At 37.0% G+C, this 27166-nt stretch overlaps 1 protein-coding gene across 1 annotated transcript in view; it reads right to left on the minus strand.

Annotated features, from left to right (window-relative positions):
* Positions 1–27166, minus strand: part of LOC145679088 (glycine receptor subunit alpha-2-like) — a 150670-nt gene that overhangs the window by 8149 nt on the left and 115355 nt on the right. The window contains exons 7-8 of the mRNA XM_081749683.1: positions 20834–21093; positions 11672–11821 (exon numbers count right to left, since the gene is read on the minus strand). Coding sequence (XP_081605809.1) covers positions 11672–11821; positions 20834–21093 — 410 coding nt within the window. The remainder of the gene's footprint in view (positions 1–11671; positions 11822–20833; positions 21094–27166) is intronic.

A 27166-nucleotide genomic window follows, 5' to 3' on the forward strand; every position in this document is an offset into this window, starting at 1 on the left:
CCATTTCATAGTTTCTATGCTACTCCAGTTATACAAACCGAAAATTAACGACAGAACATCTATACGTATGAATTATGAGTCAATTTACGTGTCTTGTAATAAAATTGATTTACACCTTTGGTTACAACTAGCAATAGTGTGTGGTTCCTAGTGTACTTTAATCGTTGCTTCCTACTTTAAAAATATATGCATGAACAAAGCTTCACTTTGGTATAACCATTATTTGTGTTCCGCATCCGTTTCAAAAGTTCTACTATTCCAAACTCCGGGTTGCATTGTATATTGGACACCCTGTAGAACAATATAAAACTTTAATGCTTCTCCTGGCACAAATGCTTAGGGAAATAAATTGAATTTTAAGTTTTTGTTCTCTCACTTTTTGCCTTGTAAATAATTCAGTAAATAGAAACAATATGAAGATTGTTTTAAAATGTGCATTTCATGTTTATGCAATGCTATCAACCATTTTCAACTCAGCTGACTCCAAGTGCTTGGGTGCAAATCACCACAATTTATCATCGCCCTCGAAAAGTAGCAATCGGAGTAACAAACAAGAAAACCTACTTTGCAGACTGCATTTTATTCAATTTATCGTCCCTAAAAGTAGGGATGGTAATAAACCGAGGCTAAGTCTTATCTCATCTCGAAATTTCGACCGAGATCGAGACGATATTTATAAATCGAAACAAAACAGAGACTCAACGTGCCGAGACGAGACCGAGACAGACTCTTGCATTTGGAGACGATGCCGATGTGAAACCAACCCCAGTCTCGTCTAGAGTATAACCAGAAATTATTGAAATTACATCTTTTACTCAAAATTCGATACAAGTTATAATATGTAAGGTAGTGGAAGGATTGACTTTAAATGGTTGCAGTCATAGGCATTTACAGGGGAGAAAGGGAGCCGAATGCCATTACTGATTACTTGATACCTACACTGAGAAAAAAAATGTAGGTGGCATACTTAAAAAGATAGGTTACATGCGTAATTCCTGTAGTTTTTGGACTTAACGTACAGCAGACGAATAACTGAAGACGCATGTTTTATAATACTTTCTGTATAAGCGTTCCATCTATACGTACTTTCCGTATGAAATAATGTAGGCGGTGAGGATCTCACATACAAATGGACGTATATAAAATATATCTGACGAAGGTAACATAAGTATATGCATGTGATTTGTGATGTGAGGTGGAAAATTTTCCGCGGAAAATTTCCGCTGTATTTTTTCGGAAAATTTTCCGTTCTAAAAAAAATATCAGTAATCAAGTAACAATTCCTCAGCAATCACAAAATTGGTTGAATTCATGTACAGAAATGTTTAAAAGTGAAAGATCGTTTAAAGAATCTGATAATTTTCATGGCTCAGACAATTTTCAGTACTATGGAGGAACAAGTTAAACAATTTTTCATGAGTCGAAATATTTTCTGTCTTATATGGAAAAATTGAAGAACTTTTTATGAGCCGGAAAATTTTCATCATATTGAAGCAAAAAGTAAAACAACTTTTTGTGAATCTGAAAGTTATATTGCTCTGTAGAAACAAGCGAAAGGAATTTTCATAGATCGGAAAATTTTCATCACGATGCAGAAAATATGGAAAAACCTTTTAATAAGCCGGACAATTTTGGATATTATGTATAGTGATGTTAGGTGGAAAATTTTCCACTATATTTAACTGGACATTCAGCTACAAAAATGAATTTCTGTAGAGGAAAATTAGTCAGCAACAAATTATAATTTTCCAATTAGCTTTCGGGAACCGGAAAATTTTCTAATATTTCAAGTTGGGAAGTAAAGTTTTACATAGTCTCTCTCTCTCTCTCTTCATCTGCGAGCTCCTTCGTTGCTAAGCGGTTAGCATACGCGCCTTTGGCATGGAAGACCTGGCTTCGATTCCCAGCGGGAGCTCATGTAGTTCGGATTTCACGTTAATCATTTGGTCCCGTCTTATATAGTCTCGCTGCTAAAAGGGACGTTAAACTCAAAATCAACTTAATTCAACTCCTCTCTCTCTCTCTCTCTCTCTCTCTCTCTCTCTCTCTCTCTGTGTGTGTGTGTGTGTGTGTGTTTATGTGTGTATGCAAAGTGAGGAGTTGAATTAAGTTGATTTTGAGTTTAACGTCCCTTTCAGCAGCGAGACTATATAAGACGGGACCAACTGACGACTATATAAGACGGGACAATTCATTAGAAAATTTTCTGGTTCTCGAAAGCTAATTGGAAAATTATAATTTGTTGCTGTCTAATTTTTCTCTACATGAATTGTATCTCAATGTGCAGTTAAATATAGTGGAACATTTTCCACCTAACATCACTATACATAATATCCAAAACTGTCCGGAATATGAAAAGTGTTTTCATTTGTTCCTACATCGTGATGAAAATTTTCCGATTCATGAATATTTCTTTCATTTGTTTTTACAGAGCAATAAAACTTTCCGATTCACAAAAAGTTGTTTTACTTTTTGCTTCAAAATGAAAATTTTCCGATATAAAAAGTTTTTCAATTTTTCCATACAAGACACAAAATATTTCGATTCATGAAAAATTGTTTCACTTGTTCCTACATAGTACTGAAAATTGTCTGAGCCATGAAAATTTTCATTCTTTAAACGATCTTTCACTTTTTTTTTTTTTTTTTTTTTTTTTTTTACATTTTTATACATGAATTCAATCAATTTCATGAATACTGAAGAATTGTTACCTGATCACTGATATTTAAGAACGGAAATTTTTCCGGAAAAATGTAGAAGAAAATTTTCCACCTCACATTACAGCTAAACAACCATGTAGGAATAAGTGGTGTATGTTTTTATGAATGGGAAAATTTTCCGGAAAATTTTCATCACTGCATGTGATATACGGAAAACTGTTAGATGTCAGACATCCTGCAACGGCATGATGCAACATCTAAGGGCAGTGCCTATGTAGCATACGGATAACGTATGCTCCGTACTGATTTCTATAGTAAGCAAGAGGATACCGTATATTTGTACAATATACCGCTGTCCGGAGAACGGATTTTTCTTTGTGTAGGTATATCGAAAATGTTTTAAACAGCACATCATTTTCAGTTTGGATTCAATCAGTGTTTCAGAAACAATGTTCCGGGGGAAGGGGGGTGGGGCAAACTTAGTATTCCGTGGGGCACTGCTGGTACTGTTCTATTTATTATTATATTAAAGACGTATTATTTTAGTCTCCTCCGGGTGGCACTCTCAGAGCTCCGGGGGCAGTGCCCCCCCAAGGAAACCAGTCTGGAAGAAACACTGGATTCAATATATTTTATTCTATATGCAGTCATTTAAATGACCCAAGGACCGTGTTTTCAAAGTGTTCCGAAGCTTAATTTTGTAAAGCACACATATGAGCTTTCGATATACCAATATTATTTCTTCAAATTGCGTAGATATTCTCCTGGCAAATACGTTTTACTGCAACTGCTCGTGTAAGTAATGTTACATACCAAGTTTGTTCTGGAACCGAGGGTAAAATATTAAAGATTGGAAGAGAGTAGAAACAAGGATACTACAGGACTGAGCAAGATCATGCAGAAAGAAAGAGCATCAGACTAAACGAGAGAATTCGTTAGAGCCATCAAGATATAAAATAATATAAATTGCTACGTTGGTTGAATTGGAATTTAGCACTGCTTTCAGCACTGCGGCTATAAGAAACGTGGACCTACAGTTTAAAATGGAATCTGAACCAGCGTAGTGCGTTCAAATTTTCAATGTTCTTTCACCGGGAATAGAACACGGAATTCCGTGCGCCGAAGGCGCGTGCACTAACCAGAAGACCATAAAGTAATGCAAACTATGGAGTTTGTTGATTAAAATTAAATGTCTCTTTTCGATATAGAATAAGCCCCTATAAATTATACAAAATCTATTGCTTAAAGTGGGATCTGAATCATTATTCAGGTTTCATTCAAGGCTCGATACGCCGAATAGGGATTGACAGTGGCGGCGGTTGGACGTTAAAAGTGGGGGGGCAAGACATGATCTGAATATTTGTATATCCATGTTATTTTTCCTGGTTGTTTCTAACACTTTGTTTGATGAAAGGTTGTATAACTAATAGGATACTATCTTTTTCAGTTCAAATACCGTATATAGTATTTCATATTTTATTAAGTAAATTGACAAGAGCAAGAGCAACACCAGTAGGTAGTAGCCCTTTGTACTCTTAAACAACAAAGTTGTAAGAAGAGATTTGATTCCTTGCTCATGAACATCTTAAAATTCTGTCTGGAAAACTGTGTGATCAAATTATTGAATAACAAATTTGCAAAACAAATAAATAGAAAGGATAATATTAATCATAGTAATAAATAATGATGCTTGTTTCGCAAAAGTCATATTGAAATAGGGATTAATGAACAACTTAATTTTTAATTCCACACATGCTATTAAATGTATGTTATTACTCTTAGAAAATGAAAGACAGTAAATACTACAAGCATATGCTACAACATTTAAAGAAATATTTGCTTTTGCAACTTCCCGAAACACGTTCGTTGCCATTAGGTGTAGTTTTCACTTTCTTGGAGCACATCAAAACACAACAATACTTAGAATCACTCCATACTCCAGTTATACAAAATAATACTAAAACCTAGAGTTATGTTGAATTCACTAAATTTAATAGGTCCGTTAACTTGGAGTTCGTCAGAAACCGATTCAAACAAAACTTATACCAAAATTTTGTGCACATTTTGTGCAGTTTTGTGCACCACGTCTCGAGTTTTGTGCACCTTAAGAAACCTAAAATTTTTCATATTTAAATTTTTCAACGGTATGCCAGGCCTGAGTTCGTCCAACCGGAAAATCAGAAAAACTTATATAAATTAATAGACCGAGTTTTGTGCAGTTTTGTGCACCACTTCCCGAGTTTTGTGCACCTCAAATAACAAAGATATAGCCCCTTGAAAATATTGAGTATGCCAGGAACTGGAGTTCGCCTAACACCGATTTCGGCAAAAGTTACATCAATCGTTAGCATTTGTTTTGTGCAATTTTGTGCACCATCTCCCGAGTTTTGTGCACCTCAAATAACAAAGATATATCTCCTTAAAAATAGTGCGTATGCCAGGCCTGGAGCTCGTCTAACACCGATTCCGGCCAAACGTACATCAATCGTTAGCATTTATTTTGTGCAATTTTGTGCACCACTCTCCGAGTTTTGTGCACCTCACATAACCGAGATATAGTTTCTTAAAAATAGTGCGTATGCCAGGTGTGGAGTTCGTCTAACACCGATTCCGACAAAAGTTAAACCAATCGTTACCACTTATTTTGTGCAATTTTGTGCACCACTTCCCGAGTTTTGTGCACCTCACATAAAGGAGATATAGCTCCTTAAAAATAGTGCGTATGCCAGGTGTGGAGTTCGTCTAACACCGATTCCGGCAAAAGTTGCATAAATCGTTAGCATTTATTTTGTAAAATTTTATGTACCACTTCCCGAGTTTTGTGCACCTCATATAACCAAGACATAGCTTCTTAAAAATAGTGCGTATGCCAGGTGTGGAGTTCCGATAACACCGACTCCGGCAAAAGTTACATCAATCGTTAGCATTTATTTTGTGCATTTTGTACACAATCTCCCGAGTTTTGTGCACCTCACATAACCGAGATATAGCCTCTCTAAAATAGTGCGTATGTCAGGGGTGGAGTTCGTCTAACACCGATTCCGGCAAAAGTTGAATCAATCGTTAGCACTTATTTTGTGCAATTTTGTGCACCACTTCCCGAGTTTTGTGCACCTCACATAAAGGAGATATAGCTCCTTAAAAATAGTGCGTATGCCAGGTGTGGAGTTCGTCTAACACCGATTCCGGCAAAAGATGCATAAATCGTTAGCATTTATTTTGTAAAATTTTATGTACCACTTCCCGAGTTTTGTGCACCTCACATAACCAAGACATAGCTTCTTAAAAATAGTGCGTATGCCAGGTGTGGAGTTCCGATAACACCGACTCCGGCAAAAGTTACATCAATCGTTAGCATTCATTTCGTGCATTTTGTGCACAATCTCCCGAGTTTTGTGCACCTCAAATAACAGAGATATAGCTCCTTAAAAACAGTGCGTATGCCAGGCCTGGAGTTCGTCTAGCACCGATTCCGGCAAATCTTACATCAATCGTTAGCATTTATTTTGTGCAATATTGTGCACCACTCCCCGAGTTTTGTGCACCTCACATAAAGGAGATATAGCTCCTCAAAAATAGTGCGTATATCAGGTGTGAAGTTCCGATAATACCGATTCCGGCAATAGTTACATCAATCGTTAGCGTTTATTTTGTACAATTTTGTGCACCACTTCTCGAGTTTTGTGAACCTCACATAACGTAGATATAGCCTCTTGAAAATAGTGCGTATGCCAGGTGTGGAATTCGTCTAACACCGATTCCGACGAAATTTAAATCAATCGTTAGCATTTATTTTCTGCAATTTTGTTCACCACTCCCCGAGTTTTGTGCTCCTCAAATAACAGAGATATAGCTCCTTAAAAATAGTGCGTATGCCAGGCCTGGAGTTCGACTAACGCTGATTCCGGCAAAAGTTACATCAATCGTTAGCATTTATTGTGTGCAATTTTGTGCACCACTTTCCGAGTTTTGTGCACTTCACATAACATAGATATAGCCTCTTTAAAATAGTGCGTATGCCAGGTATGGAGTTCGTCTAACACCGATTTCGGTAAAAGTTACATCAATCGTTAGCATTTATTTTGTGCAATTTTGTGCACCACTTCCTGAGTTTTGTGCACCTCAAATAACAGAGATATAACTCCTTAAAAATAGTGCGTATGCCAGAGGTGGAGTTCGGATAACACCGATTCCGGAAAAGTTACGTCAATCGTTAGCATTTATTTTGTGCAATTTTGTGCACCACTTCCCGAGTGTTGTGAACCTCAAATAACAGTGATATAGCCTCTTGAAAATACTGCGTATACCAGGTGTGGAGTTCGTCTAACACCGATTCCGACGAAAGTTACGTCAATCGTTAGCATTTATTTTGTGCACCATCTCTCGAGTTTTCTGCATCTCAGATAACAGAGATATAGCTCCTTAAAAATAGTGCGTATGCCAGGTATGGAGTTCGGATAATAGCGATTCCGCCAAAAGTTATGTCAATCGTTAGCATTTATTTTGTGCAATTTTGTGCACCACTTCCAGAGTTTTGTGTAACTTACATAACATAGATATTGCCTCTTGAAAATAGTGCGTATACCAGGTGAGGAGTTCGTCTAACACCGATTCCGACGAAAGTTACATCAGTCGTTATCATTTATTTTGTGCAATTTTGTGCAGCATCTCCGAGTTTTGTGCACCTCAAATAACAGAGATATAGCTCCTTGAAGATAGTGCGTATGACAGGTATGGAGTTTGTCTAACACCGATTCCGGCAAGAGTTACATCAATCGTTAGTATTTATTTTGTGCAATTTTGTGCAGCACTTCCCGGGTTTTGTGCACCTCAAATAACAGAGATATAGCTCCTTAAAAATAGTGCGTATGCCAGATGTGAAGTTCGGATAACACTGATTCCGCCAAAAATTACATTAATCGTTAGCATTTATTTTGTGCAATTTTTTGCACCATGTCCCGAGTTTTGTGCACCTCAGATAAGAGAAATATAACTACTTGAAAATAGTGCGTATACCAATAGCCCAGGTGCAAACAGATCCAACAAAATCTCTTTGTGTGTCAAATGTCAGTATTACTTGAGTAGAGTTTTGTGCACCATGTCCCGAGTTTTGTGCACCTCAGATACCCGAAATGTTTCCACTTGAAAATAGTGCTTATACCAATATCTCAAGTGCGTACAGCGCCGACCAAATATCTTAGTATGTCAAATGTTAGTACTTTTGCTGCAGAGTTTTCTGCACCATGTCTCGAGTTTTGTGCACCTTAAATACCGGAAAGATAACCACTGGAAAATAGTGCGTATACCAATATCGGAAGTGCGTACAGCGCCGACCAAGTCTCTTATTAAATCAAATGTTAGTACTCCTTCTCTAGAGTTTTGTGCACCATGTCCCGAGTTTTGTGCACCTCAGATGCCCGAAATATATAGCCACTTGAAAATAGCGTGTATACCAATAGCCCAAGTGGGTACAACGCCAACCAAATCTCTTAGTAAGTCAAATGTTAGTACTCCTTCTCTAGAGTTTTGTGCACAATGCCCCGAGTTTTGTGCAACTCAAACACCGGAAATATAACCACTTGAAAATAGTGCGTATACCAATTCCTCAAATGCGTACAGCGTCAACCGAATTTTCTACTATGTCAAATGTTAGTACTCCTTCTGTAGAGTTTTGTGCACCATGTCCCGAGTTTTGTGCACCTCTAATCCCCGAAATATAACCACTTGAAAATAGTGCGTATTCTAATATCCCAAATGCGTATAACGCTGACCAAATCTCTTACTATGTTATGTTTTATTACTCGTTCTGTAGAGTTTTGTGCACCATTTCCCGAATTTTGTGGAATCAAATACCCGAGAGATAATCTCTTGAAAATAGTGCGTATACCAATATCCCAAGTGCGTACAACGCGGACCAAATATTTTAATATATCAAATGTTAATTCTTTTTCTGTAGAGTTTTGTGCACCATGTCCCGAGTTTTGTGCATGTGAGATACCTGAAATATGACTGATAATAGTGCGTGCACAAATAGAACAAGTGCGTAGATCGCCAACTTAACCTCTTAGTATGTCCAATGATAGTACTGCTTAGGGTGAGTTTTGTGCACTATATCCCGAATTTTGTGCAACTCGGATGCATGAAATATAAACACTTGAAAATAGTGCGTATAACAATAGCCCAAGTGCGTACAGTGGTGACCAGAGCTAGTGGTACGTCAAATTGTAGTGTTTATCCTGTAAAATTTTCACAGGAATTACGCACTTCACATAATGGTATACGCACTATATTCAAGTGGTTATATTTCGGGTATCTGAGTTGCACATAACTCGGGACATGGTACACATAACTCTACAGAAGGAGTACTAAAATATGATATACCAAGAGATTTGGTCGGCGCTGTACGCACATGAGATATTGGTATACGCACTATTTTCAAGTGGCTATATTCCGGGGATCATAGGTGCACAAAACTTGTGACATGGTGCAAAAAACACTACAGAAGGAGTACTAACATTTGACTTAGTAAAAGATTTGGTTGGCGCTGTACGCACTTGGGCTATTGGTATACGCACTATTTTCAAGTCGTTACATTTCGGGTATCTGAGTTGCACAAAACTCGGGACATGGTGCACAAAACTCTACAGAAGGAGTACTAACATTTGACTTAGTAAAAGATTTGATTGGCGCGGTACGCACTTGGGCTATTAGTATACGCACTATTTCCAAGTGGTTATATTTCGGGTATCTGAGTTGCACAAACCTGAAACATGGTGCACAAAACTCTACAGAAGGAGTACGAAAATATGACATAGTAAGAGATTTGGTCGGCGTTATACGCACTTGGGCTACTGGTATACGCACTATTTTCAAGTGGCTATATTTCGGGTATCTGAGGTGCACAAAACTCGGGACATGGTGCACATAACTCTACAGAAGGAGTACTAAAATATGACATACTAAGAGATATGGTCGGCGTTGTACGCACTTGAGATATTGGTATACGCACAATTTTCAAGTGCTTATATTTCGGGTATCTGAGGTGCACAAAACTCGGGACATGGTGCACAAAACTTTACAAAAGAAGTACTAACATTTGACATAGTAAAAGGTTTGGTTGGCACTGTACAGACTGGGACTATTGGTATACGCACTATTTTCAAGTGATTATATCCCAGTTACCTAATGTGTATTAAACTCCGTTGATCCTTCAGAAAATTGCAAGTACTAAATGCTAACGAATTATATGACTTTGACTAGTGTCGGTGGTATGCAAATTCCAGTGCCTGGCATACGCACTGTTTTCAAGTGTTGATATATCTGTTATTTGAAATGCACAAAACTCGGGAAGTGGTGAACAAAATTGCACAAGATAAATGCTAACGAATGATGTAACTTTTGCCGGTATTGGTGTTAGACGACTCCACACCTGGCATACGCACTATTTTTAAGACTATATCTATGTTATGTGAGGTACACAAAACTCGGGAGATGCTGCACAAAATAGCACAAAATAAGTGGTAACGATTGATTTAACTTTTGCCGGAATCGGTGTTAGACGAACTCCACACCTGGCATACGCACTATTTTTAAGAGGCTATATCTCGGTTATTTGAGGTGCACAAAACTTGGGGAGTGATGCACAAAATTGCACAAAATAAATGCTAACGATTGATGTACGTTTTGCCGGAATAGGTGTTAGACGAGCTCCAGGCCTGGCATACGCACTATTTTTAAGGAGATATATCTCTGTTATTTGAGGTGCACAAAACTCGGGAGATGGTGCACAAAATTGCACAAAATAAATGCTAACGATTGATGTAACTTTTGCCGAAATCAGTGTTAGGCGAACTCCAGTTCCTGGCATACTCAATATTTTCAAGGGGCTATATCTTTGTTATTTGAGGTGCACAAAACTCGGGAAGTGGTGCACAAAACTGCACAAAACTCGGTCTATTAATTTATATATGTTTTTCTGATTTTCCGGTTGGACGAACTCAGGCCTGGCATACCGTTGAAAAATTTAAATATGAAAAATTTTAGGTTTCTTAAGGTGCACAAAACTCGAGATGTGGTGCACAAAACTGCACAAAATGTGCACAAAATTTTGGTATAAGTTTTGTTTGAATCCGTTTCTGACGAGCTCCAAGTTAACGGACCTATTTGTATATACACTCGTATACAACTAACACACCATTTCACTCATATATTGCACTACAAAACAATGGAAAAAATAGAAGTTGTTTCTTATTACTCTTTTTCCCCTCCTTTAGAAAGAAGAAAAAACATTTTAGGAACTGTCAATTTTTGTGCAATTAAAAAATAACTTGTGAAAGACTTCTTTTTTTCTTTCGCGAAATGCTCTCTGAATTAGTTTCAAAGCGGCTGACTAATATATTGAGCCCTTGTACGAAGTGAAAGTATGCTGAAATTGTTGTGCTCCAATAGGTTAATTTTGGGGTTATTTTCTGTGGCAATTAAAACACAATTCCTGTAGTTTTCTTTACTCCACAGGAAGACAACCAAAACATACTCACGGAACGGCAAACACATGGAACCATTTTTTCTATGAACCAGTAAATACATACAAAAACTTTACTTTTCTAAATGAAACTATATACATTAATGGGTTTTTTCAAAAAAGTGCGGGGGCAACTGGCCCTCTTTGCCCTCCTAATCGCCGCCCATGGGGATTGAACCCGTAAACATATGCATAGAAAGCATTACTGTCAGCAACTTTGCTACAAAGAAATATTAGGGCTACAATAGTTAAAACAGTCAAGAATGAAATGAAAAAGCAATAGAGGAAATATGCTGTAATATGATATTAGTTACACAGTTTTAATTTTCCACGGTACCATGACGAGATCGAGACAGGAATACATTGATCGATACTGGACCGAGACCAATACGATGACCAATAGCCGAGTCGTTTAAAAGTGAACAATAGCATATAAAATAAATGACGTATTCAAAACTACTTTACGTTATAAATAATATGATATACTCACCAAAACTATCGTATTTGTTCGAAAGGAAGCTATTTCACAAGGAATAGCAAAGATTTTGCTTTTTGTTTTACTCTCAGGGTGAAAACTTTTGGTCCCATATATATATGTGTAGGCTATCACAAGTTCTACGAGAGATAAAAATACAGTAAACTGTAAATAGAAAACAGAGAGTTAGCCTGATGACATTATTTTCTGTTGGATGTATTAGTACAATACATTTTCGTAGATCAAAATAAAATACCATAGAATGAAATGTACCCCTAAGTAATTAAATCTTTGCAACAGAAGAAAATTCTACGAGAGACTATTATAAGGTCCATTTTATAATAACAAAAACTACCAAACATTTCGAGTAAATTATATTTTTAGGAGATGCTTACGGGCGTCTCTGACGGGGGGATACGTCTCCCCAATATTTTGAAGTACAAAAGATTCAATATTTTATTCTAACTTAATTTATTTACTAATGACAGAATAACATATAAATAATAATAATTACATTTATTTGGAATATAATATTCAGGCTGCGAAACAATTATAACAGGCTAGGTAGTACCATTTAAATCACTTTCTTTGATGCTCCCCCCCCCCAATTTTACATGCCAGAGACGCCAGTGGAGATGCTACATACCTTCAACTACGTTTCAACACAATTTTTGTAGATGTTGGAACATTTGTTGTATTGGGAGACAAGTTTTTGCAGACCCATGTTATAAAAGTTTTCCTCCCGAGAGGCCAGATTTCCGACATAATTTTGTAGAGAAAAAAACGTGAAGCTTGCAGAAAATTGAAAACTTGGAAATGCTGAATCATCTGTTTTCACGAATCTTGATCTCTACCGTAAGCAAAGATTGTTAGTGAAGAGGATCGTGGTTCTTCATAAACATTCCCCTGCTCTTTCTTAAACAATCTTACCCACTTACGAACTTTGATATCAACCATGGTATTTGGACCATAACCTGACATATTGGCTATGAATTTCCGCTGGTGTCACATTTCATGCAATTAGTAATCAATTACAGATCTTATCTTACAGACGCAGACTTCTCGATGTTCTTGATTTTTTCCATTATCTACCAGAAAACACATGCTGCTACGTTATTCCATAGTGTTTCTTTATAATCAAAGAGATGCCGGAAGACACTGTGCTTGTGCGAAATTCCGAACGCTCGCACTTTACTTAGGTGTTCCAAATCGGACCTTACTTTAAAAACAAACCTTGAACCATGTGCATACAAGAGGGCCATAAACATTATATACTTATATATTAGGGTGGTCCAAATTTATATGGGGAAAAATAAATTTAGGAATTTCTTTGGACTCACCCCCAAAATGCTTCCATATGGAACCAAATTAAGCCAGGAGAAAAATTAGATCCATTGAATAATTTTAAAGGGTGCCTCAAACGACCTAAAATTTTGAATGCGTTTACAATACATAGTGTATGGGGAAAAACTGGAATAAACTCTCGTAATTTAGAAACGGCTCAAGGGAATGAAAAGATATCTTGGATAATGGAACTAGAGGAAGAGACCAACCTAATCTTGTATACGTTATCATGGCGGTCGTCTTGAAGTCCGCCATCTTGAATTCAGGTTAAAATTTTTAAATAGGAAGAGGGTCATGTGACATATCTTTTTAAGGTAGCATTTCACCAGATGCACAAATCTGGTATTATTTTCAAGTTACCTATATTCATGTAAGAGTTATTACGTATGAAAAACAAAATGCTTTATGTAATGTTATTTTATTGCAGTTATGGAACACAGATATGTAAGAATTTTGGAAGTATTTTACATGAACTGAAACAAACTGCTTGTTTCACTTTGAACTACAAATAAGTTTTTTTTGCATCAAGATGATTCATAGACCATTATGAGGAAAAAGAAAAATTATAACTTGGAAGAAATTGAAATATCCCTTATTTATGTAGTATCTTTTTGGTAAGTTATGAATCTTATTTGCTACATAGTTCACTTTTCGCATATAGGAAAAGATTGTCTGTGGGCCTTTATTATCTGCAAAAGAAACTGTTTGTGCTCCTCATTTTTCGTAAGAACGTTGTTGTAATCTTCTATTAGTTACACTCCCCTTTCTGCACACCGTTTGTTACGTGGATGAATTAAACTATTGTCTTTCCTTGAAGATAGTCATTGTTATTTAGCCATGAAGTCGGATCACACTCAAGAAACGCTTTGGGTATTTTAAATCTCTCGAGGAAAATTTGTTTGTTGAACAAAATCACAGATTTCTCTTTTCACAAGAATTTTTATGGTTATCATCTCTTGCGTCAAGCCTCTTTGCTGCTTCACGGTTTCCCCTTATGGTTTTAATTCTTTCAACCATTTTTTGCTTTTCCATTATGGTAACTCCATCATCAAAACACCCCAGTGCTACGTGTTCCTCCGTCAAGTACCAGAGTCGGCGTGAAAATTTAGAAAGAGCCACTTCAGATAATTCAGCATCTATTTGTCTTTAACTGTACAAATCTTTCAAAAATTGTAGATCTTGTAATGGTGAATGGGATGTTTGATCACATTTAAGCCAACTGTGAACATATAGTCGGATCAGAAAGTGCATACTCTCCGAAGACCCGTTTCTATTTGCTTCGTTAAACGAAATTGTTGGCGAAAGAGAAATATTTTAAATAGTAGCTTGCTTTTCCCATCCACCTTACATGGTGAATTGCTCCAGGCAAACGAAAGAAAACTCCTCAAGGAGGTATGCCACCCAAGAATATGATGATCATTTCTAAAAATTCCCTGTAATCTTCTCTGCAGTGTCCTGCTTCTACAAGTTTGATAGCAAAATTCAACACTTCATTTCTTACATCGGAAATATTGTTTGTTACATCATCATCATCAATTCCTGGAATAAAGTTAGTGCAATCTATTCTAGACTACTCGTTCTGAAAACACTTCAATAGGAGAACGTCCGGTTCAGATGCAAGCGAAACACAACAGTTTCAAATACATATTTTAAAACTAATTCATAAATGTGGTGTCTACAAGGAAGGTATAGAAGGTTATTTTGGAGCTACTGCTCTAGCAGAATGCAAGCACCGTTGACAAGATCCATATTGCAAGTAGTAGTATCACAATAAACTGCCTGCACGAACTTTACCAAATTCCATTCTTCAAGCGAATGTACTATAGTAGAATCAATATGTTCTTCTCTTGATGACGACAAAATGGGAACACCAATTAACCTCTCATGACCATCTCCTGTAATAATTATTGACAACCTGTCGGCAGTCTCTCTGCCAGTCAAATTCAGCAGTAGTTTTCCGTTCCAATGCACAACTAACACACTTGATGCACTCTGAAATTGTTTCTTGTAGTTCTGTGCAACTTCACTACAGGTTTTCTCTTAGCATCGGTGAATGGAAGACCCATTTATTGCTAGTTCCTCTACATTATGGCCTAATGCCTCTGCTATCGCTGTCAGAATATGTATTGCTGCTCTATGAGTGATCTTTTATCGATTAAGAGCAACACTAGTCTTTGAGTAATAAAATTAGTTTCCCCCCCTTTTACATCTCTTGGACGGTCCGGGCACACACGCATTCGTATTTACATTTTCTCTAACATTCTCAACTGGGTTTTCCTCTTCATTACTTGAACTGCTCCATGTCTTTTGGCGTATAAAGTTCAAACAAATTATTTTCAGAAGTGCATTTTCTTTCGCGTTCCTCTTTCGTTTGAAGCAGTGCATATCCCTTTCGTTTTTTTCACGCCAAACTCATGTCTTTACTTTTAGTCGTGTAAGAATAATTAATCTGAAAAGGAGAAATCTTTTCACAGGTAATAATTCTTACATGACTAAATCTATCTTTAAAATAGTGCCAGATTTGTGCTTCTGGTAAAACGATACCTCAAAACGATATGTCACATGACCCTCTTTCTATTTAAAAATTTTGACCTGAATCCAAGATGGCGGATTTTAAGATGGCCGCAATGGCAGTACTATACAAAATTAGATATGTTTCTTCCTCTATTTCTATTATCCAGGGTATCTTTGCATTACCTTTAGCCGTTTCTAAATTACATGAGTTTATTCCAGATTTTTCCCATATACTATGTACTGTAATCGGATTCAAAATTTTAGGTCGCTTAGGGCACCATTTAATATTATTCAATGAAGCTAATTTTTCTCCTGGCTTAATTTAGTCCCATATGGAACCATTTTAGGGGGTGAGACCAGCCCGATCTGAAAATTGATATTTATGGACCACCCTAATATATATATATATATATAGGACTAGGCAGCTACTTTTTTCAACAGCCTTAGTTTCTTCAAACTCTTTGACTAAAAACGTTAGTTGCCTAGGTTAAAACAGATATCTTCGACGAATCCACGAAACCATATATATCCACGAAGAAATTAAAATGTCCACAGAAACCAGTGAATTCGTATTATTCAGTTCAAAATCTTTTGTCCTCTCGAACTCTGTTAAGGAATTTGAAGTTAAAATACATTAAACGATAATAATGCCTGTTGTGCTGTATTATTGCGAAACATAGTCGCTTACTTTGAGGGAAGAACGCAGACTGGAAGTGTTCGAGAATAAAATCCCGAGACGAATATTTGGACGCAAGAGGAACGGGAATGAGGGTGGGGAAAACTTCATAATGAGGAACTGCATAATTTATACAGTTTACGAAACATTGTTAGGATCATCAGGTCTAGGAGGCTCAGATGGGCAGGTGATGTAGCCAGGATGGAAGAAAGTAGGAACGCTTTCAAACTTTTGACTGGAAACCCAATCGAAAAACGGTCTTTACGAAAACATAGACACAGATGGGAGGACAATATTAAGATGAATCTCGCAGAGATAGGAATACGAAGTAGAAACTGAATCCAGTTGGCAAAGGACAGAAGTCAATGGAGACCTTTGTGAACAGCAGAGTTAGTTATTGGTTGGCATTGTACTACCCCATGCCCTTCAAATATACATTTTCTGCCGTAGAGGTGGATTCAACTACAGGGTGTCTGCCCAATATACAATACAACCCAAACTTGGGGTAGTAGAACTGTTGAACATGAAGCGATACACAAATAATGGTTATACCTAAATGAAGCTTTGTTCATGCATATATTTTTAAAGTAGGAAGGATTGATTGGAATACACTAGGAACCACACAGTGTCGCCAGATGTAACCGAAGGTGTAAATCAATTTTTTTTTTTTTTTTTTTGCAAAACATGTAAATCGACTCATAACTCATACGTATGGATGTTCTGTCGTTAATTTTCAGTTTGTTTAGTTGGAGTAGCTTGTAATCTATGGAGTAGAAAAAATAATTTTTCATTTCCACCGATAACTAATCGGATGAGGCATTTGTAAGGGGGAACTAGGAAAATCGTAGTTTTTATAAATTAACATTATGAATTGGCAACCCTGCTGATGTTTCAGTGCACCAAAAGGTGTGTTAAGGATCTGTCTACATTATGCAATTCCTGAAAACAACGAAAAAGAAACATTGAAATTATCATGATAAAACTTTTACTTACATGCACCCGGCAACACTGCTATTCATTTCTATGGGGCTACTTAAAGCAAGAGGTATACAAGAACAATTCTGGAACTATTCAAGACCTGGAAACGAACATTGGCAGTGCCATTGAGAACATTAACACTTCTACTGTTCGTAAAGTTGCTGCCAACCTGGTGAAACATGTGAACCAGTGCTTGAATCAAACAAGGAACTATTTCAGCTTCTGCTGTAGAGCTGATAACTCATTTCTGATAGTAGCAATGTTGCCAGGTGCATGTAAGTAAAAGTTTTATCCTGATAATTTCAAAGTTTCTTTTTCATTGTTTTCAGAAATTGCATAATGTAGACAGATCCTTAGCACACCTTTTGATGCACTGAAGCATCGGCAGGATTGCCGATTCAGAGTGTTAACTTATAAAAACTACGATTTCCTTAGTTCCCCCTTACAGAGGCCTCATCCAATTAGTTATCGGTAGATACGAAAAATTCTTTTTTCTGCTCCATAAGCATAATTTCCAAGCTACTCCAACTAAACAAACAGAAAATTAACAATAGAACATCCATACGTATGAGTTATGAGTCAATTTACATGTTTTGCAAAAAAATTAAATTACATCTTTAGTTACATCTGACAACACTGTGTGGTTCCTAGTGTACTTCAATCGTTGCTTCCTAGTTTAAAAATATATACATGAACAAATCTTCATTTTGGTATAACCATTATTCGTGTATTGCTTCAGGTTCAAAAGTTCTACTATCCCAAACTCTGGGTTGCATTTTATATGGGACACCCTGTAGTACGGATTAGAAGCCTGCATTTAACACGAGTCATAAATATTTTTTCATTATAGCTTTATATCTCGGGTCTGATCTGAACATTGGAAGAAAGTCGAAGTTCAATGTAAACGACAAATTCGTTAATGAAGTTGTATCGATGGAAAATTCAAGAGCATATTAAAGTTGGAATTAATTATACTAATCGATTGCTTATGGAGTTTTCGTTTATTAATATATTTTAATAAATTAGGACTCCAATATGCCCATGAAGTTTCTATCAGTACAGGTGTAATAATGTGTATGTGTCTACCGTTTATATTGAACTATTTTGCTACTTCGAGCTCCTCGTCGCTGTATGGTTTGCGTACACGCCTTCGGTATGAAGACCCCTGGTTCGATTCCCGGTGGAAACTTTCGTGTTTCAGATCCCACGTAAAGCTGTGGGTTCACGTCTCGTATAGCCTCAGTGCTGAAGAAGCGCGTAAACTTTAAACCAATTAACTGTTGTGACACTAAAAAATCCATAGACCCGAGACATTCATTGAAAAGTATTATGGTTCATGTGAAACTAAAGCTCTTAACGAAAAAAAAAAATGTGTAATATGTCATGGTAACAAAAGGTTTACTTGTAATGAAATGTTTCATAGCACAATGTCGGTCCAATATAGAAATCATCCATTTTCCGATCATCGACCGGTTATTGTAGATATGGTTGCTGGGGATCTACTTGTGACTACCTTTCAATCTGAAATGTAAACTGTTTTGTAACAATTTGTCTTTATTAATTAACTTCATGTCGTAATTAGTTCAATGGTATGGTGTGAAGTACAAAGTTTGTCCATAAAGTGAGGAGACTGGGTCTGGTAAAAATAATTTATTGATCCCATAGGTACACTCATGTCCAAAATTATTGTCGCATGTCTATATATATGTTGTTGTAGGAATATAATTTGATAACGAATTCGCCTGGTATTTCTTATAATGTTAGTATGTGTATAATAGGCGAAGACATGTATTTGGCAAGTTTCATGTCAACAGAGCAGTAAATAAGAAGAATAAAGCGAAAATAAAACTTTCTTGTCCATTTAGCAACATTTTGTTTTACTCATTCTAATTTTCATATTTATAATTCTTTTCCTATGAAATTTACTACAAATATACATTTCCCGATTATACACATAGTATCAGTATTAAATATACCCTCCAAAATCATGATCAAATTATATTCTTACAAAAGGACAGTTATAGATGTGCGACAATCATTTTGGACATGAGTGTACATAGTGTTAATTTTTTTCAAAAGACGAGAATTGTACCAAAAGTAAGGTTCCCATATTTTTTACCAGTAGAAAACATTGTTTATTATTATTGATTCATACATCGTTCGAAAGCTTACACTGTTGTCTATTTTCCAACATAATCTCCATTTTTTCAGGTCGCTCAGTGTTCGCTTGGTAGCCGTCAGAGATGGAAGTGTTGATCGCCGCTCCCGATAAGTGCGAGATTCGAGCAGTAATCTGGTTTCTCCACGCAAGGAAGTTACCGCCCGCGGAGATTCATCGGCAACTGACTGAGGTTTATGGTGAAGAGTGCATGTCCGTGCAGCACGTCCGCAAATGGTGCAGGGCTTTTGCTGAGGGTCGCACCGAAGTTCACGATGAAGAACGAAGTGGAATACTGCCGGTGTCGGATGCGATTGTCCAGAAGATCAACAGTGAGATACTCAAAGATCGGAGGGTCACTGTCCGTGAATTTATCCTTTCCTCTTCCCCAAGCTAAAGGAACACTTAGCTGGCAAACGCTTCAAGAGCGACGATGAAGTCCGAGCAAAGGTCACACGTTTCCTCAACGGATTGGCGGGAGACTTCTTCATCTTAGGAATACAAAAACTGGAGCACCGTCTTCAAAAGCGTGTTGAGAAAAATGGAGACTATGTTGAAAAATAGACAACAGTGTAAGCTTTCGAACGATGTATAAATTAATAACAATAAACAATGTTTTCTATTTGTAAAAAATATGGGAACCTTACTTTTGGTACAACCCTCGTAGTCTTCTTGGGCGTCGATACACCGCTGTCAACTCGATTTCCAGGTTGCAAGACTCCCTGAAAGTCAGCTGCAGTATTCTCTTTCAGAGACTCTGTGACAGCCCTGTTGGATGGCGGAAACATTGTCGAAGCAATGAATTTCAGGCTTCTTTTTTTTGGGGGGGGGGGAACAGAAAAAAAGGTATAGTGATCTCACATTGGGGCTGTACGGCGGCTGGGGCAAGGTTGCAATCCTACGGCGGCTGGGACCAGGTAGACGGTCACAACGAAGGCGGTGTAGGCTATTGTTTTGCAATGTTGAGGTTTTCGGCAATTAATCTTACACTCAAACGACGGTAGAGTCCAGGAAATTTCTCACTTTCCCACATTTTTGTCAAAACCATTCGTTGAAGGGCGTCCAGATCGTTCCATGTCTTCAACAACCTCCCATCCATTCTTGAACTCACTGAATCATCGGGGAAACCTCGGCCCTTGACAGGATGTTGTCTTTGTAAACCTTCTTTATCGATGGAAGCGTCTCGGAAACGGTTTTTGCCTAGGTGAAAGGAAACTTTAATTGCGTAGTACTGTAACGAACGCTCCATTTTTCACATTTTCTGTCGTGACAAAAACTCAAAAACAGCTTTTGCATCAAGAGTGAGCCTCAGTGCATCAGAGCTTGGATGCGACTGCCGCTCGGTGCGTTGCTTAGCTTAGACCTCCACCACAAATCCCCCGCCGAGGAGCGCGCTGCTAACAACTGGAGCGCCGTGCGGCAACCAATCTCATTGCTTTATGGACAAACCCTGTATAAGCTTAAAATGTGTGTTTCTCAAAAGTAAATTTAGAGTTGTACTACTTACAATGCAAGAGAACATCCATATATCTATTGCCTTTAAATAAGAGACTGGAGGCAACGTCCTCTGGACATACATGAACTGAGTGACAAGAGTGAGTAATGTGGTGATTCCCAGAGTTACTCTTCCAGCCAGTTGATCAGTTCGAATCCAAAAAGCGAACCATGAAATAGTGACAATCAAAACGCTTGGAACGTAGACTTGCCACATGAAGAAGCTGTAGCGTCTCTTTAAATCTATGGTCATCCGGACACAGGAGTACGATTCTTAAAGAAGAAAAAACTTAACACATAAAATGAACATTATACAATATAATACACATACAATGTTATAAATCAGTTCACTTAAAAAAAATACTAAAACACTCTAGAATAGGTCTACATTATTTATTTACGATATGCAATAAAAAGGGTCCTTTTGAATAATAATAAGCATGTTTTGTTATATAAAAAAAGTTCATAGCCGTGTCTATTGTACCTTTACTCATTACTATTGATAAAATATTCAGTTACATTCATGTTTTGAAAATGATGTTTAGCAGGTGACCACTACTTCTACATTAATATCTAATGGGGCGTTTACACCTAGTCGATTTGCGTTCGATTCAGTTGAATTGACGTCACTTTCAACTTAATCGACCGTGTAAACGGGACTTCAACTTAATCGCTTGTTGATCGAAGGCGGCTAATCGACTGGCAACTGAATTGAAATACGTTCTATTTTCTGTGGTCGATTCGATCAGATTGCCTAGCGAATACGACTAGATTGCCTAGTGTAAACACCTGATTCCAAAACATTTTCAGGGGAAAGGAAAAGTGTCCGGCATGCGGTTATGCTTGTTTTACATTAAATTGCTTTTATAATTATATGAGAAAAATGAATGCTTATGGAATACAAAAAATACTCTTTACAGAAATATTGCTACTAGAGGAACAGCACTAGATTTATTCATTAAATGAATTTAAAAATCACAACTGCTGATCTACGTAATAAAATTAAAAATATTAAAATGCTTCGAAAAGGTCCGGTGCAGGCGTGGAAGATATACCTCAACAAAAGATAGCTTGGAACATGAAGCCGATCGCTTTTTACGCTAAATTATAAGCTCCATTAGAACGTACAGGTCTACTTTTGCCGCACCACTAGAAAGAATTGTTGAAAAACTATAAATCTTTCACTAAAATCCTTCTTATTATAACCTAAAAAGTTTCCACTGGACTATGAAAATATCTCATTTCGCATAGATAAAATCCAGAGGGGCCACAAGAAGTAATTGCTGAAAAATTACAATTCTTTTACGATTTGCGTATAAATACGGCTTCCGGGTGCGTAGAATAAAACCTACAGTTAAGAAACGCAAACCAACCTTTGCTTTGTGGCCATTGAAAGAAAAATACTATTTAACGGAGTCAGACAGGACGAAGCTAGTGGGTCCGCGTAGTAGTGCGGTTGGGGGAAGTCCGAAGAGACCAGGAGCGCCAGCGATGGTAGGTGTGCGCGCAAGCGAAGGTAGTGGAAAAAAGTTGATTTTGGCAATGATACGAGTTTCAATAGCACTTGTTATGGTTTCATATTAGTAAGGCTGCACTTGTAAACATAAAATAAAGGTCCTGTACACTGTGCAGAAATATGCCACTGAAAAAAAAAGCATCTAATAGAGCCATCTTTCATACGCACTCACTTATTTTATCCATCGTAAAGCACTTGTAATTATTTTACACTAGTAACCTTACACTTGTAAACCTAAAATATAGGTGTATTACTTTGTATTTAATTATGATTCCTGCAGAAACTTGCTCCTTATAAACATGTTTTTTTTTTCATGCAAAGTATTGAATTTTGTCTGTAAATCTTCCAAAATAGAATGCAACAAAACAAAACCTGCACCCGTTAGTAACGTGGTAAGTGTTATGATTTGACCTGTTAAAAATAACCTATTATTTGTATTAAGCAAAGGTTTTGCTGCTCCTAGTCTATGCGCTTTAAATACCATTATTGCTTTACCTTCAGTGTGAGCGGTCCCGGGTTCGATTCCCGGTGGGGGCACTCGATCGAAAAACTATAAAAAGCTTTTTAATGCGAACCATCCTGAATGAGGTTTCCTTATTCACACTAGGCAATCGCCGGGGTGGTACCTAACATAGATCCTAAGCCTCTTCCTTCCTTCCTCAATTCTTTCTTTCTACCCTTTCAGTGTGCTCGCCGAGGGACGTCATCCCTCAAAAACGTGACGGGCTAACATACCCTTTGATGCCGAAAGCCCAGAAATCTAAATCCTAAATCTAAATTCTCGCTTTTAGTAGCTACCTAATACAAGTTGGTTAGTGCTTTTTGTAGCTATTTATTGTTAGCTTTTATGGCACTTCTCTATACTTGTACCAATAACAGCTAAGCCTTTTAAAAGTAAATCTGCATCCAGTAATGCAAGTCCGCCTTTCTGCAAGAGTAAAACTGCCGTTGAAAGACATGGATACATTACTAATAAGACTCCAACTGACTAAAACAGTATATATATTTTAAAATTATATGTTTTTGTTATAGTTTCGGCTATGTAACATAGCCTTCCTCACTATAATGGATACTTAGATAATATAGAAATGGTTACATTATGATTCTAAGTATGTGTACCTAAACAGAGACTGAACGGTTTCCACTTACTAACGACTATCCTACTAAAGAACTTGTCAATTTTACGAGATAATGTTAATTAAAAAATCATATTTTTTCATTATTTAATGATTTTTTAAAATACATTGTATAGTGCAAGTTTACAATAAACTGTCATAAAAATGGCAATTTTATGGTAAAAAAAAAAAAAAAAGAGTTGGCTATAGATGAAAGTAGATTAATATGATATTGATTTCCACTGGTGGAACATTTTTGCAGAATGAAGGTAAGCAGTATTTTATGTTAACAAGTGGTATACTGCGCTTATGATGAGTGACTCCATATGAAAGACGACTGTGTAATATATTAATTTCACCAGCGGAGTCTTTCTCTATAATATAAAAAAGTATATTTATGTTTACAAGTTTAGAGTTATTACTGTGGAACCATGGCAAGTGCTTAAACCTACACAAAGATTCTCTACTGAAAATTCTTTCATCAAAGTACACGTATACTATGCTTCTAAATACTGTTTTCTTAATATAAATTCCCTTATCCAACACCATTTTCTTTTCTTTTTTCTTGTCACTGCTATTTAATTTCGTCCCTTAATTCTTCTGCTATAACACCGCAAATTGTACCAATTACTTTTTGCTTGGACATCTTTAAAATTGCCAGTCGATTTCGAATCGACCAGAGGAGAGCGAGTTGACAAGCAGCATTCAATTTCGGTTGAAAGAATTGAACACATCCATCGATCTGATTCGGCCTAGATGCTTCGATTTAGTTGCAAATGCAGCGAGTAGATGTAGACGTGCGACTAAATTGACCAAGTGTAAACGCCCCATAAGCAGTCTGCCATGGCACATTCCACAATCTGCATAGGGATGTTTCTGATTTTAGCACGTTACCTTTCAGCCACGCAACGGTGTTTAGACGTCTTGTATAATCTTAAGTTTAAGATATCCCCATAAAAAGCAATCACAAACTTACAAATCTGCTTGTGAGGTCACGAAATATCACTGTTCCTAGATATGATGCAGTTTACCAGAAGTCGGCGCACGGCTTCCGCTGAAATTCTCTCACACTAAGTAAGATATAGCGCCCTCTTACTGGAACCAAAACGACTCGTTTGAAGGGAAGCGAGAAATGAATGCCCCTATTATGTCTATATACATTATATTGAGATGTGATTGTGATTGTTCGTCTACGTTCACCTTTGAAAAACAAAGGGTCGAATATTTCTATTGAGGAAACCATACACTACAACCTGACATTCTGGTTGTGTTACGGGCATTAATTTAGCTCACGAGGATTGATATAGTTGAGTTTATCGTTTATTAGAGCAGCAAGCCTATATGGGACATAGATATATAGCATAATGCGAATATCCGAACCTCATAAGCTCCTTCCGGGAATCGAACTCGGGTCTCCCACACCACTGCTTCATTGTAACACAATATAAATTCATTTTGCGTTTCAGGTGATAGGTAGATTGCATTTGCTGCTGACGGAAGTCCTATGTTCAGGACGGGATCAAATTAGAGGGAATGAATTGTAATTGAAGTAACAAATTTTATCCTATCAAGCTCTTCAGCAAACACTCAAGACCTTCAAAATTAACAAATTAGATCCACTTATGCCGGGAAATAGAGAAAATACTGGGACAATCATCCATTACCCCTAATCGCTGCTAATATTCTTCTTCTTCTTCTTCTTCTTCTTCTTATTATTATTATTATTATTATTATTATTATTATTATTATTATTATACTTAAGAGAACGAATCATAAATAAATAAATCAAAATCAATTTAGGAGATACATTAAACTTTTAGGGGGCCGGTGCACCCCAGGCCCCACCATAACAACGTCACTGAAAAGGACGCTAAACTAAATCTAGCTAACCAAGTATATTATACAAATGTTTGTTACTTTTAGTTGTACGTATTTTAATAATTTCTTTTTATCTATATCTTTATAGTCCCACATCCTTTGTGTTCTCAAAATTGTAGCAGAGCAGCGAAATTAACTCACAAACAGTTGGAGTTCTGCTTTTATTAGTTGACAGTGGCAGTTTCTGTTCCTGACATCAGTATTATCACGATCATCCGAAACTGCGATATGCTCGAGACGAGGTTGACAGACGAAAGCAAAGATGCTAAAACCAAACTGTTCTTAAACGCAAGGTTGGGGTTAATGGGTAAATAGGAAATAAGAACGCAACCTGTTGGATTTTCTCCCTGCATATTAAGTTACAACGTTGGGTTCTGTTGTAAATATACAGGATGTTTCAAAACAACACCGATAACGTTTTCCTGACACCAAGATGAGACAAAAAGTTATAGACCAACCTAGGTACACAAATGCTTTCTTCCGGAGTTATAGGCTCTCGACAACATAAAAAAATTAACTTTAAAAGTCCATAGCTCCAAAACTATGGGACCTACCGTGGTCGGGTCAAGAGTTCACTTAGGAACTAGTATGTGCCCTAACCAAATATCCATGTTTTAGTATCCTGCGGTACTTGTGCAACAATTTTTATAGAGGTAGTTTGTGAGTACTTCAAATTATGTGCCCGTAACCAACTTATAACTAATACATCAAATGAAAGAGTAACTCAAACAGTTTTGTGTCCACACATGTGCATGCACTGTTTTCTCTGTCTACCATTAGATAGCGCTATTAGCAATAATGTCGACTAGTAAGCAGAAAGCATTTTGTGCTTTATATTTTGCAAAGACTGAATCTGTAGTTACAGTGCGACCGTCTGTGTGTAGAAAATTTTAAGGAGACGCTACGTCCTTATTGTTTGCAATTGCTACACGCCCTAAAGCCTAAATTACTATGGTTTACGTGCCAGCTTTGTAAATGAAATGTTGCTGTATGACGATGATTTTCGTGTCGTCTTCAATGATGAGTCGATATTTCACCTAAATGACGAGGTGAGCACTCGTAATGATCGCATCTGGGAGTCAGCAAATCTCCACTAGATGGTACAGTTGCAACGTGACTACCCTAATGGGTTTTGTGCTATATTCCGGCGGAAAGCTTTATGGGGTTTCTCCTATCGACTCAATGTGTACCATGTGACGAATGGTGCTCACATTGAACTGAACACTTGTAGCAAAATCTGTTCGAGTTGCTCTGTATTATTTATAATTGTGCATGCGTTAAATGTAAGAAATCCTACAAAGCCTTAAAATGTCGATATTCATTTTGAAACACTCTGCATTATAGCGCGTGGAGTTAGCGTAAAAATATTTCACTTCCGGCTACCAGTCTGCAATTTTACACAGTTCTTATATGTATACCAAAGGACAAGAATCCGCCGGGAGACACTTGATCTGACGTCCGGAACTCATGTGATGACGTCATCAAAATGGCGGACAGCTTGATTCAAAAAATAAGCCATATCTTCGTTATTTATGAACCGATTTTCTTCAAACTTGGCTCATTTTAAAGAAAATTAAATTTGCAAGAAAACATGTTACCAAAATATTTCCTCTAAAATTAACCGTTTCGGAGTTATTTAAGGATTTATTAAATTAATGAGTATTTATTGAAGAAAAATACAAAATAACTCCGAAACCCTTAGTTTTAGACGAAACACTTAGGTAACGTGTTATATTGTTAATTTCATTACTTTTAAAATGAGCTATTAACGAAGAAAATCGGTCCATAAATAACTGAGATATCACATATAAACGTGTTAATTACATTATTAAAATGG

Source organism: Thermobia domestica, chromosome 2 (genome assembly GCF_964235325.1).
Source record: "Thermobia domestica chromosome 2, izTheDome1.hap1.1, whole genome shotgun sequence".
NCBI lineage: Eukaryota > Metazoa > Arthropoda > Insecta > Zygentoma > Lepismatidae > Thermobia > Thermobia domestica.